Genomic DNA, 12,629 nt, shown 5'->3' with positions numbered 1-12,629 from the left:
CTCTCGAAAAGTCCAAGTTGACCCGTAGCCGCGGATAAAATCACCAGATCCAGACCAATGGGGTCGGCGTAAAATCGGCGTGAAATCCAGCTGCTTTAGCCTCTGCCCTCGTCACGGGAACCCCGCACGTTACCTGAACAGGTATGTTTGTCTCAAAGACGACAGGGTGTTTGCATCGATGTCGTGATCGAAGACCAATCACTGATTCGCTGATCAAATACCGATGGCGGAGAAAGGCTCGAAAAAGTCCCTGTCATGGCCTTGCCCGCATTGGAGTTCACGGTGTTTGAGGAGAAAAAGGCAGCGAACTGAAAAATTATTATACGACGCTGCTGCGCTTCTCTTCTTCTTCTTCTCTTCCCTCTCTCCTCCACACTCCCTCCATTGACTTGACTCTTTGCACGGAATCGCCGTATGCGGTGATATCCAATCCCCTCGCACTTCTACTTCATCCCACATTCTGCGAGTTCCCGCAGTGCGGCCGGCAGCTGCCAACATGGCCCCCGTTGCTACCGCTGGAGAGGCCGGTAAATTTCCCTCTTGACTCCTATCCTTTCGGAGAACTGTTCTTTTCTCCTCTGCTCGTTTTTGCGATGCTGTATTTTCGAGTTCAATTGGCTAATCCGATATAGTGGCGAGAATCGCCTACCAGGCTAGCGATATCGTCCTCTCGGTTCAACCATCGCTTCAGACCGACTCATTGTTCTCAAAAACTCTCAAGAGTCTGAAGTCTGGCAATACCCGCAATGCGCTGACTGAGAGTGTTCCAGAGGTGAGCAGATCGAGCCTATGGATTATGCGATTATTCATCTAACCCTACCTCTAGGTTGTCTCCGTTCGTTACAACGAGGACCCTCTGCTCTCCGCTTTCCACCCCCTCCAGACCGGAAAAGTCGTCTCCGCTGTGACCAGCTCATCTACCCTGCTCTCCTCTATCCCCCACCTCTACCGCCTGGCCAATGCCCCCATTGTCATCCATGTCGCATTAGAACCCTCCCCATTCCCAGACTACTCGTCCATCAGCTCAATCCGGCAATGCGGCTTCACATTCCTGCACTCAGAGACTGTGCAAGAGGCTCAAGATATTGCGATCACAGCTCACGCTCTCGCTCGCAAGTCTGGCAAGGGTGTCATCCATTTCTTCGACCCCGCGAACTCCGCCAACGATGAGGCGATTGAGCAGGAAGATGTGAATGTGTTCAAGTCTCTCCTCGATCTGAGCGGCAGCCCTGTCTCGCACACCGAGGGGCACGGCGTCAACACCCTTTACACCAGCTCCGGCCGCGTTGCCACTGTCACTGAGGAGACTCTTGAGAGCGCTCCCGCTGCTGGGGGAACCGCCACCCCTACACAGACTGCCCCGACCCCTTCGAGTCGCAGCACTGACAACTCATCCGTGGGTTCTTCGGAGCGTGACAGCAGTGTCGACAGCCGCGCCACCAGCTCAGCTGCTACCACAGTCGATGGCTCATTCGTTCGGCCAGTGACATCTGCCGATATCTTCTCATGGACTAGCCAAATCTGGCAGATTCTGTCTGAGCGTGTTGGACGCAACTACCGCGCTATCGAATATACTGGCCCGGCTGATGCCAAGTCTGCCATTTTCGTCTTCGGTTCAACCGGAGTTTTTGTTGATGTTCTTGGAAAGGAGGGTGTTCCTGCTGAGCTCGCCAACATTGGTCTCATCACCGCGCGCCTGTACCGCCCCTGGGTCGGCTCCGAGATCGCCAACTCGATTCCCCAGTCCATTGAGAAGATCGCCGTTCTGGAGCAGGTCCGTAAGACTACGAGATGGGGTCCTTCTTTCATGGATCTCTTGTCGAGCCTCACTCCCGCCGCCGCTGGCGGACGCAGCCCCCAGATTGTTGGCTACAGACTCGGCTATGTTGAGCCCTCCACCGCAACTCAGGCTCTCCGCGGCATCGTTCAGAACCTGAGCTCTTCCTCCCCTATCCAGAACCTCGAAATCGGTAGCGCCAAGATCCCTACCCTCGAGACATCGCTTGAGCAGCCCCGCATCGAGAATGCCTACCTGAAGATCCTCAACCAGCTCTTCGGGGAGCGTCTGTACCTTGCTAACCAGCTCGGTTCCAAGAATGCCGGCATTTCCTCCACCATTGCTGCAAGCCCCGAGTACGGTTTTGGTTCGTTGATTGCCAGAAAGGAGCACCGCCAGCGCTTCATTAGCGAGGTTGAGGCCGCGTCCAAGTCCAACACTTTCGCTACTGAGGTGGTCAAGAAGTGGCTCGCAGACTGGGCATTGAACGCCACAGATGCCACCAAGGCCAACAACTTGGCTCCCGATGTGATTGCTCGTCTCACCACCGACGGTTCTTCGCTGTCCAAGCAGCTGTTGGAGACTAAGAAGCTCTTCTACAGCGAGTCTCAGTGGCTCATTGGTTCTGACGCCTGGGCTTATGATCTCGGTAACTCCGGTGTCCACCACGTTCTTGCCTCTGGTGCGGACGTCAACATGCTCGTCATCGACTCTCAGCCCTACTCTGAGCGGACCGCTGCCGATCCTACCCGCCGCAAGAAGGATATCGGTCTGTACGCTATGAACTATGGCAACGCCTACGTCGCCTCCGTCGCTGTGTACAGCTCCTACACTCAGGTTCTCCAGGCCATGGCCGAGGCCGAACAGTTCAAGGGTCCCTCCGTCGTCGTTGCTTACCTCCCCTACAACCAGGAGAATGACTCCGCCCTCACTGTTCTCCAGGAGACCAAGAAGGCTGTCGACCTTGGCTATTGGCCCCTGTACCGCTGGAACCCCGCTAATGAGGAGCGCGGTGAGCCCAAGTTTGCTTTGGACTCTGAGCGCATCAAGCGCGAGCTTGAGGAATTCCTGCGTCGGGACAACCAGCTCACTCAGCTCATGAACCGCCAGCCCAACTTCTCCTCTGTTCTCTCCGAGTCTTACGGCACTGAGGTTCGCACCATCCAGAAGCGCAAGGCCAAGGACTCCTATGAGAAGCTCCTGGAAGGCCTCTTCGGCGCTCCTCTCACCATTCTCTTCGCCTCCGACAACGGCAATGCTGCTACTCTCGCCAAGCGCCTAGGTAACCGCGGCCGTGCTCGTGGCCTTAAGACCCTGGTCATGGCTATGGATGACTACCCTCTCGACGACCTGGCCACTGAGGAGAATGTTGTTTTCATCTCCAGTACCGCTGGTCAGGGTGAGTTCCCCGTGAACGGCCGTGCCCTTTGGGAACACGTCAAGAACTCTGGTGACCTCGACCTGTCCACCATCAACTACTCCGTCTTCGGTCTCGGTGACAGCCACTACTGGCCGCGCAAGGAAGACAAGATCTACTACAACAAGCCCGCCAAGGACTTGGACGCTCGCATTGCCTTCCTTGGAGGTCGCAAGCTGACAGACATTGGTCTCGGTGACGACCAGGACCCTGATGCTTTCCAGACCGGCTACTCTGAGTGGGAGCCCCGCCTTTGGCAAGCTCTCGGTGTCGACAAGGTTGAGGGGCTTCCTGAGGAGCCCGCTCCCTTGACAAACGAGGATATCAAGATCGCGTCCAACTACCTCCGTGGTACCATCGCCGAAGGGCTTCTGGACGAGAGCACTGGCGCCATTTCCGCAAGCGACCAGCAGCTCACCAAGTTCCACGGTACCTACATGCAGGATGACCGTGACGTTCGTGATGAGCGCAAGGCCCAGGGTCTCGAGCCCGCCTACAGCTTCATGATTCGTTGCCGACTCCCCGGTGGTGTCGCTACCCCGTCCCAGTGGCTCCAGATGGATGCCATCAGCAGCTCCCACGGTAACGAGACCATGAAGCTCACGACCCGTCAGACCTTCCAGTTCCACGGTGTCATCAAGCGTAACCTCCGTGGCGCCATGCGCGCTATCAACAAGGCTCTCATGACCACCATTGCCGCCTGCGGTGATGTCAACCGTAACGTCATGTGCAGTTCTTTGCCCGAGCTTTCATACTACCACCGTGAGGTGCACGCTGTCTCGAAGAAGATCAGTGACCACCTTCTCCCTTCCACCACCGCCTACCACGAGATCTGGCTTAAAGATGAGAATGACAACAAGGTCCAGGTCGCTGGTGATGCTGTCGTCGACCACGAGCCGCTCTACGGTCCTACATATCTTCCGCGCAAGTTCAAGATCACCATCGCCATCCCCCCTCACAACGACACTGATGTCTATGCTCATGATATCGGTTTGATCGCCATCAAGGGCGCTGACGGACACTTGGAGGGTTTCAATATCCTCGCTGGTGGTGGTATGGGCGCCACTCACAACAACAAGAAGACCTACCCTCAGACTGGCCGCATGTTCGGTTACGTCCCAGCTGACCAGGCTCACATTGTCTGCGAGAAGATCATGCTCGTCCAGCGTGACTTTGGTGACCGCAAGAACCGTAAGCACGCCCGTCTGAAGTACACCATTGACGACATGGGCGTCGAGGCCTACAAGGAGAAGGTCGAAGCTCTCCTTCCCGAGGGTCTGCGCTTCGCTGAGCCCCGCCCCTTCAAGTTCGCCTCGAACGTCGATACCTTCGGCTGGCAGAAGGACGAGAAGGGTCTCAACCACTTCACCTTTTTCATCGAGAACGGTCGTATCGAAGACACCGCCGAGTTCCGCATGCGCACTGGTCTCCGTGAACTGGCCTCGCTTGACAAGGGAGAGTTCCGCCTCACCGGTAACCAGCACTTGATCCTCTCCAACGTCGAGGACAAGGACCTCCCTGCCATCAAGGAGCTGATGGCCAAGTACAAGCTCGACAACACCGCCTTCAGCGGCATGCGTCTGTCGTCCTCTGCCTGTGTCGCCTTCCCCACTTGCGGTCTCGCCATGGCCGAGTCGGAGCGCTACCTCCCCGTCCTCATCTCGAAGCTCGAGTCCACCCTTGAGGAAGCCGGCCTCTCCCGCGACAGCATCGTCATGCGTATGACTGGTTGCCCGAACGGCTGCGCCAGACCCTGGCTTGCTGAAGTCGCTTTCGTCGGAAAGGCGTACGGCGCGTACAACATGTACCTGGGTGGTGGCTACCACGGCCAGCGTCTGAACAAGCTCTACCGATCGTCCATCAAGGAGGACGAGATCCTCGATATCATGAAGCCCCTGCTCCGCCGGTATGCCCTCGAGCGCAACACCGATGGCGAGGAGCCCGAGCGGTTCGGAGATTGGTTGATTCGCGCTGGTGTCATCAAGGAGACTACCGATGGACGCAACTTCCACGAAGGAGTAAGTGCACTCACTCCTCCATAATCTCATAAAGCCACATCACTAACATCGTTTCTAGGTTGCTGAGGAAGAAGAGGATGAGGAGTAAACGAATTGCACATAGATAAAAGGTGGTCACCGCTCTTGTTGTAAAGCTCTCTTGCATATATGCTATGTCATGATTGTCATGTTTATGTTTTTTGCGTTGTTGGCTTAGATTGTGGAATTCCCTGTTACGTTCTCATGATGATCTGACTGTTGGATATACCATTGTTGAAAAATTCTGTTTATCAATACCATTTATTCTTGATATATATTTTACCTCGCCTCATTGAGCTATATCCTTAGACTTGACATCGTGGGCCTACTAAGCGAGTAGTCATTGAGACCTACCATTGACGATGCATATTGGCTTCATTATGACCCCAGTTGGCCTTACCGTAAATCTTTTCAACTTAACAGCTCCAGGGTTCAGACTTTCATCTGTGCTGTTGATGGAAGAACTCTGTGGTAGGCCGCAATGCACAATTTAGCCCGCTGACTAACCCAGCATAATTTTTACTTTATGCCGAGGCAGACGCGGTGAGCATCCAAAAACTTTCTGCAATCTTATCGCTCGGTGATTCAAGCTGCGAAAAAAAAAAGAAGACAAACCACGAGCTTCAATTCCTCCCTCACAATCACAATTTACATGAAATGTCCTGCTTATAACCGATATCATTCCTCTTAACCTAACTCACCAATCAAGTCTCTACACATCCAACAACCCTACACAAAATGTCCCGACCACCATCGCGAACCCCAACCCCCACCTCCCCCTCAAGCACCACAGACTCCGACCCCATAATCGCCTCGTACGACATTTACCTCACAGAATCCGACATCTCGCGGTATGTCCTGCAATACCTCGACCGCCCAACCGGCCACGCATACGACGACAACAACGGCCAGAAGCCCGTCGCGTTCCGGCAAAAGACCAAGACGGGGCTTGTGGAGGTCGATGTGCCCATTAATACGCGGGTGAATTATGATCTGGGGAAGGGATTGCGGTTTGGGGATGCGTTGAGGAAGAGTCGGAGTGCGAGGGAGGGGGGTGCGTATGGGATGGCTGGTGGGTTTAGTGTTGGTGGGGGCAGTGGCAGTGGGAGTGCGGCGCAGGGGAAGGTGAAGAGTGAGGAAGGGCAGGGGAAGGGGTATGGGAGTGTCGGTGGTGGTAGCAATGAGGGGACGGAGGCGTCGTTGTTGAAGGTGCAGACGCTGGGTGGGCGGATTAAGAGTCCTGAGGATGGGGATCCCGTTTATATGCTTGCGGCTTTTCGAGGGGGTGAGTGTGCTCTTTTCTTTATTACATTGCGAGACTCTTTTTGCATTAGAAGTTTGGTGGGATTGTTGCGCTGACAGGCTCGTGTTTTTACAGATAAACTACACCTTTCTCCGGTTACCGCCGTCGTGCAGTTACACCCCCAGCTGCACCATCTTGATGCGATGGACGAGATGCCCAAAGCCCGAGGTGGAAAGGGGCGCAAGGAAGGCGAGGAAGACCGACCCGAGCCCGAGGCGCGAACCATCGATGTGAAGGTCAAGGGAGCAGAAGATAGAGAGGTCCAGGTTGCAGGGAACCTTGAGCTGCTGAAGCAGATGCAGGACGAGCAGTGGAGGACATATGATTGGGTTGACGCTGAGGTATGGTTCAAAGTCCCTTGTTTTTCACTCTTCTGGGACAAAGGGCAGTTCAGGTTACTGACGGTGCGCAGAACGAGGAATCATGGCAGATCTACGACAACTATATGATGCACCAGGATGTGGAAGAGCTACCGCAGCTCGAGTCGGCGATCAACAGCGAGGATTATCTGGATAAGATGAGTGCGCCGCGGATTGACCCGGCTCGACCGGAGATGACTGGCTGGGCGATGAAGCAGAATCGGCTGAAGCAAAAGGGCGTCGAGTCGTCAGGGAGCAGCACGGAGGAAGGATAAAGAGCTCTGTAGTAGAAATGAACGTGTTTGACTGATCAGTGCATCTGTCCTCCGGCCATTGTCGCCCTCGAGTCCGTGGACCTAGTTCGTACTCCAGAGTAGTCGACTGTTGTCATTGAAAGTGGAGCACGAATGAGAAAAAGATCGAAAGTTTCGCGCGAGTCGCGACGCTCTCGCCCCACTTGTGGGCCAATGGAAGGCGGCAACTGTTCCATAGTCACGTGAAACTCACCCTTTTCGGGGATTGAGTATTTTTCATCCGAGATTCTTCCAGTTGCGCATGTTCCTTCCCTTTCCTGCAGCCTTTTCGCCTCTCTTTCACCTGTTCTATATTCCCTATTCTTTCCTTACTTTGCTTGTGCGCTGGTCGGGAAAGAGTGTAGGAAATTTGTCAGTCTGGATTGACGAATTCCTGCAAGAAGGGCGTCCACTCGTCGCTCTCGCGTGGTCGATTTTGTTCAGCATTTGCATAGCATTTTGTCTTTTATTTTATGCACATTCTCTTCTCTGTCTTATATTTGACAATCCTTCTTCTGTCCGGATCATATAATATTTGTTTTAATTATTATTTGCGCTGCGCTGTGCATCATGCTCTCGCAGCTTGTTCGCCAAAGAAGCGCCGCGGCGCAGCTTCGACTGCTGAAAGGCCGCTCGCTCCTCCAATCATCGACAAAATCTCGCCATCATTTCAACTCCAGTCGACTGGGTTCATTATCATCTTCTTCCAGCAATGCGTCCACAGAAAGCTCTCCCCGTCGTCACTCTTTCCAGTCAAGCCGGACCCTTGCCACTGCTACAGACAACCACCTGGCCGTCGACGGAAGCTCCTTTCTCTCAAACACCAATACGATCCTCGAGGATAGTGAATACAATCCTGACTTTGGACACAGAGTTTGGGGACGTAAATCGTGGGGTACGAAGGATGAGTACTTTCCATCGGCTGATCCAAGTTCTCTCGTCATCCTGGAGGAGTTCTTGCTCACCACACCAAAAGTGGCGAGGAAGGTCAAAGGCGTCGGAGGTGATGAACGGGAGATGCTGGCGAACTTTCAGCTGTCGCTCAGGGTTTTTCAATTCGACCGAGCTAGCAAACTCCTCACTCGCTTGAGAGAGTATTATCCTATCCACTCCTCTGGCTATCTGGATCTTCATAACAAGTTTCTGGAAGCTATGGTATCTCACGCCATTGATACTGGGAAGCAGGAGTTGGCATTGCAAGTTCAGAGATGGTTTGAAGTGGACATGCCTTATGGCGATGTTAAGCCGAATGGGACGACTTTCGCAATCATGATTCACCTGGCGCTCCGGATGCTTAGTAACACTCAGCGCGATAGAGCCGTTCGTCGGTATTGGTCTTTTGCGAAAGGGGCAGATCTAGAAGAAGAAGTTTTGGCTGACCCTGTCCTTTCCGAACGCGAGCTTGGACTGTTGTCGGAGGTTTGTGACCTTTCACCTTTTTGAGCCCCAAGGTCAACACACACTAACTCCATCTGTCTAAATATTAGATCTGTTCCGCAGACCTCCAACGAGTTGCCATTGACAGCATGGAATTTCGAACAAGCCAGAGTGATGGACCACCGATTCCCGATGTTACCCCCGTCAGACCCACCGCACAGCTAGGATCTGGTCTTTCCACTTTAAAGGAGTCGATAGCCATGTTTTCATCCGCTATTGTTCCTGTGAAAGCGGATTCAGCCTCTGTGGAAACCACCGAGCTTTACAATCAACGCCGACAAGAACAACTTGAAAAAGATGTGATGCGATCGGCCCTTAAACGCTGGGAAGATGATATGGAAACCTTCAAAAAGGTCAATCCTAATGCTCAGATTCACAGCAAGCAACTGGGCCCTCTTCTGTACGAGTGGCAGCAAAAACTCACAGAAAACATCAAGGAGGAATTGAAGCTCGTTAATGAAGCGCAAGCGAACCCTATACGGACCCAGCAACAAAAAGATCGTTGTGAGTACGGTGTGTATTTGCACGTGTTTGATCCAGAACGACTGGCATCATTGACCATCCTCGCTGTTATGGGCTCTCTCATCCGTCAGGGCCTGGATAAAGGGATAAAACTCTCCGTCCTAGTGTCGATGATTGGAAATGATCTGTACGACGAACTTATGGCCAGCAAAGCCCTAGAGGCACATAAGAACGCCGGAGCGAGCAAGGAACGTTTGAGTCAAATGAAGAAAATGCTCCACGGGCGTAAGATGAAGCAGAACGAGGACCAGTGGCGATATCTGCTGCAAAAAATGGAGAAAGGTGATCCGCTCGTGGCCTGGCCTTCATCTGCCAAGGCTCAAGTTGGAGCTGTGCTGCTGGGTTTGCTCTTTGAAGCTGCGAAAGTTTCCGTTCGACATAGTGGGCCCGACAAGGAGTCGGCCAGATGGACCAAGCAGCCTGCCTTCCAGCACTCGTATCAGATCAACTGGGGCAAGCGAAATGGATACGTCCATGTCCACCCTGCATTTGTCAAGCTCGTTTCCAGGCAGCCGTCCCTGGAGTTGCTTGGTCGCCGCCTGCCAATGATTTGCAAACCTCGACCGTGGACTGGGTTCACTGATGGTGCATACCTCTTACACAGTGACAGAATAGTCCGTACCACTCCTGGCGAGAGCTTGCAACCCAGGTATGTCCAGGCCGCATTGCAGAACAACGGACTTGAGCAGATACGTCAGGGGCTGGACATTCTTGGCACCACTGGATGGAACATCAACCGCGACGTTTTCAATGTTCAGCTTGAGGCCTGGAATACCGGAGATCCCATTGCTGACCTCGCCCCTCTTGAACCCAATCTACCCCACCCACCTAAACCGTCGCCCGAGGAGGGCCATCAAGCCATGAGAAAATGGAATGAGAGCGTGCAAGAGATTGAAAACCTACGGAGTGGATACCATTCCCAGCGGTGCTTCCAGAATTTCCAGTTGGAGGTGGCCCGTTCCTACCTTAATGAAACCTTCTACTTCCCACATAACATGGATTTTCGTGGCCGAGCATATCCTCTTCCTCCCTATCTCAACCAAATGGGCGCTGATAACGTAAGGGGCCTTCTTCTCTTTAGCGAGGCGAAGCCGCTTGGGGAAAGGGGTTTGAGGTGGCTAAAGATTCAGATTGCCAACCTTGCTGGGTTTGACAAGGCCAGTCTTTCGGAGCGAGAGCAGTTCGCCATGGACAACCTGGACGACATTATCGACTCTGCAAACAACGGTCTCCATGGCCGGCGCTGGTGGCTCAAGGCTGAGGATCCCTGGCAATGCTTAGCCGCCTGTTGTGAGCTGCGAAACGCATTGAACCACCCAGTTCCTGCCGAATATCCCTCCCGCTTGCCTATCCACCAGGATGGCTCCTGCAATGGTCTCCAGCATTACGCTGCCCTTGGCGGTGATCTTGAAGGTGCTCAGCAAGTCAACCTTGAGCCCTCTGACCGCCCATCCGACGTTTACTCTGGCGTTGCCGACTTCGTCAAGCGAACCGTTTCACGGGAGGCCGCGGAGGGCAACCCTGTTGCGAAGCTTTTGGACGGAAAGATCACCCGCAAGGTCGTCAAGCAAACTGTTATGACGAATGTTTATGGTGTGACCTTTATGGGAGCCATGAAGCAGGTTCGAAGGCAGCTGGCAGACTACTATCCTGAACTCACTCGCCTCGAAAGAAATCAAGGAGCCTTCTATGTCGCCGAAAAGATCTTTGAAGCCCTGGGTTCGATGTTCAATGGAGCACATCAAATTCAGTACTGGCTCGGCGACTGTGCCAGCCGCATCACCTCGGCGCTCAACCCGCAGCAGGTTGAAATGATTGCTCAAAAATTCATGACAGCCGGAGATGAAGCCCCTGGTGAACGAGCCCACGCATCCCGAACCACAGGTTCTGACCTGGCGAAAGAGTTCAAGTCGACCGTCATCTGGACGACCCCGCTAGGTCTGCCTGTCGTCCAGCCGTATCGGACTCGAGCTGTCAAGCGCGTGTCAACAACCTTCCAGTCATTGAGTGTTGTCGAACCCACCTCTAGCACTAATGTGTCTCGGCGCAAGCAGCTGCAGGCCTTCCCCCCCAACTTTATCCACTCTTTGGATGCGACACACATGATGCTGTCTGCGATTGCTTGCCGGAAAGCTGGCCTTAGTTTCTCTGCCGTCCACGATTCTTTCTGGACGCACGCTTCGGATGTTGATACGATGAATGGGATCCTCCGCGATGAATTTGTTCGGATGCACTCCGATGACGTGGTTAAGCGATTGGCGGCAGAGTTTGAAGTGCGGTACGGACAGCACATGTATCTTGCCAGGGTGCCGAGAGCCGGCAAGATCGGACTGGCGATTCGCGACCTTCGGAAGGGCGGGGGCTATACGTTGACCGGGGAGCTCGTTGCGGAACACAAGAGGCAGCAGCTGTTGAACTCCGACGATCCGGAAATGCAAGCTCAAGGGCGTGAAATGATTACACCAGCCGCTGTCTTTGAGAAGCTTGGTGGCACCGATGACGATCTCTATATCCCTCAGTCCCTCGGCCGCAGTAGGGCACCTAGCCATGAAGATCTGGAGGCTGCTAAAAAGCAGCTTGGCGAAAGCGACGAAACGGACCCGCTCGTTGACAGCCTCCTTACAGGCGACTTTGACAACGCGAACTCGCTTGCGTCGGAAGCCGGTGTGGAGGAAGCTACCGACCTTGAAGAACATGCGGTGCCGAAGAAGAAGAATCAAGCCCCCCTCGCGACTACTTATTGGATGTGGATGCCGATGCGGTTCCGAGAGGTGCCTAAGAAGGGCGCGTGGGATTTGACGCGGATTCGGGACAGCGCATATTTCTTTTCTTGATTACGGCCAAATAATAGGGGGCTGGCGTTGAGATTACGGCAAAAGTGCAAGATTTGGCGTGGCGTTCTGATTCCGGACTACTACTAGACTACAGCGATTTTGGCCCCGTCTTTCGACGATCATGTACATTATTATGATATCCATGTATGAGTATTTGTATATAAAGAGCCGCACATATATATGACATATTTGAACCTATTGCATGTCCTTGACCAGAGTGTCGCCCATCAATCTGGCGGTGTTGGCACGGCAAAGTGTGATTCGGGCCACCGGATAAACCCGAGTCTGGGGTAATTTAGCCAGAATCCGGCTGAACTGCCTGCACTCTGCATGCCTTCAGTTTCTGCGACCTTTGGATTCTCTCCGGCGGGCAGGACTCACCTCCTAGTACTCATGATCCGGCGGAGGTCTGACCACAGTTTTATTAAGCGTTACGCGAGGCTTCACAGGATAGACGTATGATAGTTTGCCATCAGCCAGCGTGATTTGCCTGCCCCGGTCGGTTGCAGGTCCTGTTATTTCTTCAGGTCCCCAATCAAACTCTGTAATTCTCCCGGCAGACGTCCTAGCCTTGTTGGGCTGGGAGTCGGTCCTCCAATTTCATGTAGACTCCAGAGTTCAACCAGATCGGACCGAGATCAGGGAACTGAT

General features: G+C 53.7%; 3 protein-coding genes across 3 annotated transcripts; all 3 read left to right on the top strand.

Moving 5' to 3' along the window:
* The first annotated feature begins 151 nt into the window (after positions 1–151).
* BJX68DRAFT_208288 (sulfite reductase (NADPH) subunit beta) lies at positions 152–5,552 on the top strand. The gene is made up of 4 exons (XM_071037691.1): positions 152–527; positions 633–772; positions 827–5,212; positions 5,271–5,552. Exons 1-4 carry the CDS (start codon positions 497–499, stop codon positions 5,298–5,300), a joined length of 4,587 nt encoding a protein of 1,528 aa, XP_070902552.1. The 5' UTR covers positions 152–496; the 3' UTR covers positions 5,301–5,552.
* Positions 5,553–6,338: 786 nt separating this feature from the next.
* BJX68DRAFT_230664 (uncharacterized protein) lies at positions 6,339–7,287 on the top strand. The gene is made up of 3 exons (XM_071039235.1): positions 6,339–6,515; positions 6,609–6,874; positions 6,946–7,287. The coding sequence occupies exons 1-3, from the start codon at positions 6,494–6,496 to the stop codon at positions 7,165–7,167; spliced, it is 510 nt and encodes a 169-aa protein (XP_070902551.1). The 5' UTR covers positions 6,339–6,493; the 3' UTR covers positions 7,168–7,287.
* A 1-nt stretch (position 7,288) lies between these two features.
* Positions 7,289–12,176, top strand: BJX68DRAFT_230662 (DNA-directed RNA polymerase). Its single transcript, XM_071039234.1, has 2 exons — positions 7,289–8,604; positions 8,673–12,176. Exons 1-2 carry the CDS (start codon positions 7,756–7,758, stop codon positions 11,976–11,978), a joined length of 4,155 nt encoding a protein of 1,384 aa, XP_070902550.1. The 5' UTR covers positions 7,289–7,755; the 3' UTR covers positions 11,979–12,176.
* Positions 12,177–12,629: the final 453 nt, after the last annotated feature.

This window comes from Aspergillus pseudodeflectus (genome assembly GCF_044049435.1).
Source record: "Aspergillus pseudodeflectus strain CBS 756.74 chromosome Unknown BJX68scaffold_8, whole genome shotgun sequence".
Classification (NCBI taxonomy): domain Eukaryota; kingdom Fungi; phylum Ascomycota; class Eurotiomycetes; order Eurotiales; family Aspergillaceae; genus Aspergillus; species Aspergillus pseudodeflectus.
The sequence above is the reverse complement of the archived record's forward strand: the minus strand, read 5'-3'. Positions and strand labels throughout refer to the sequence as shown.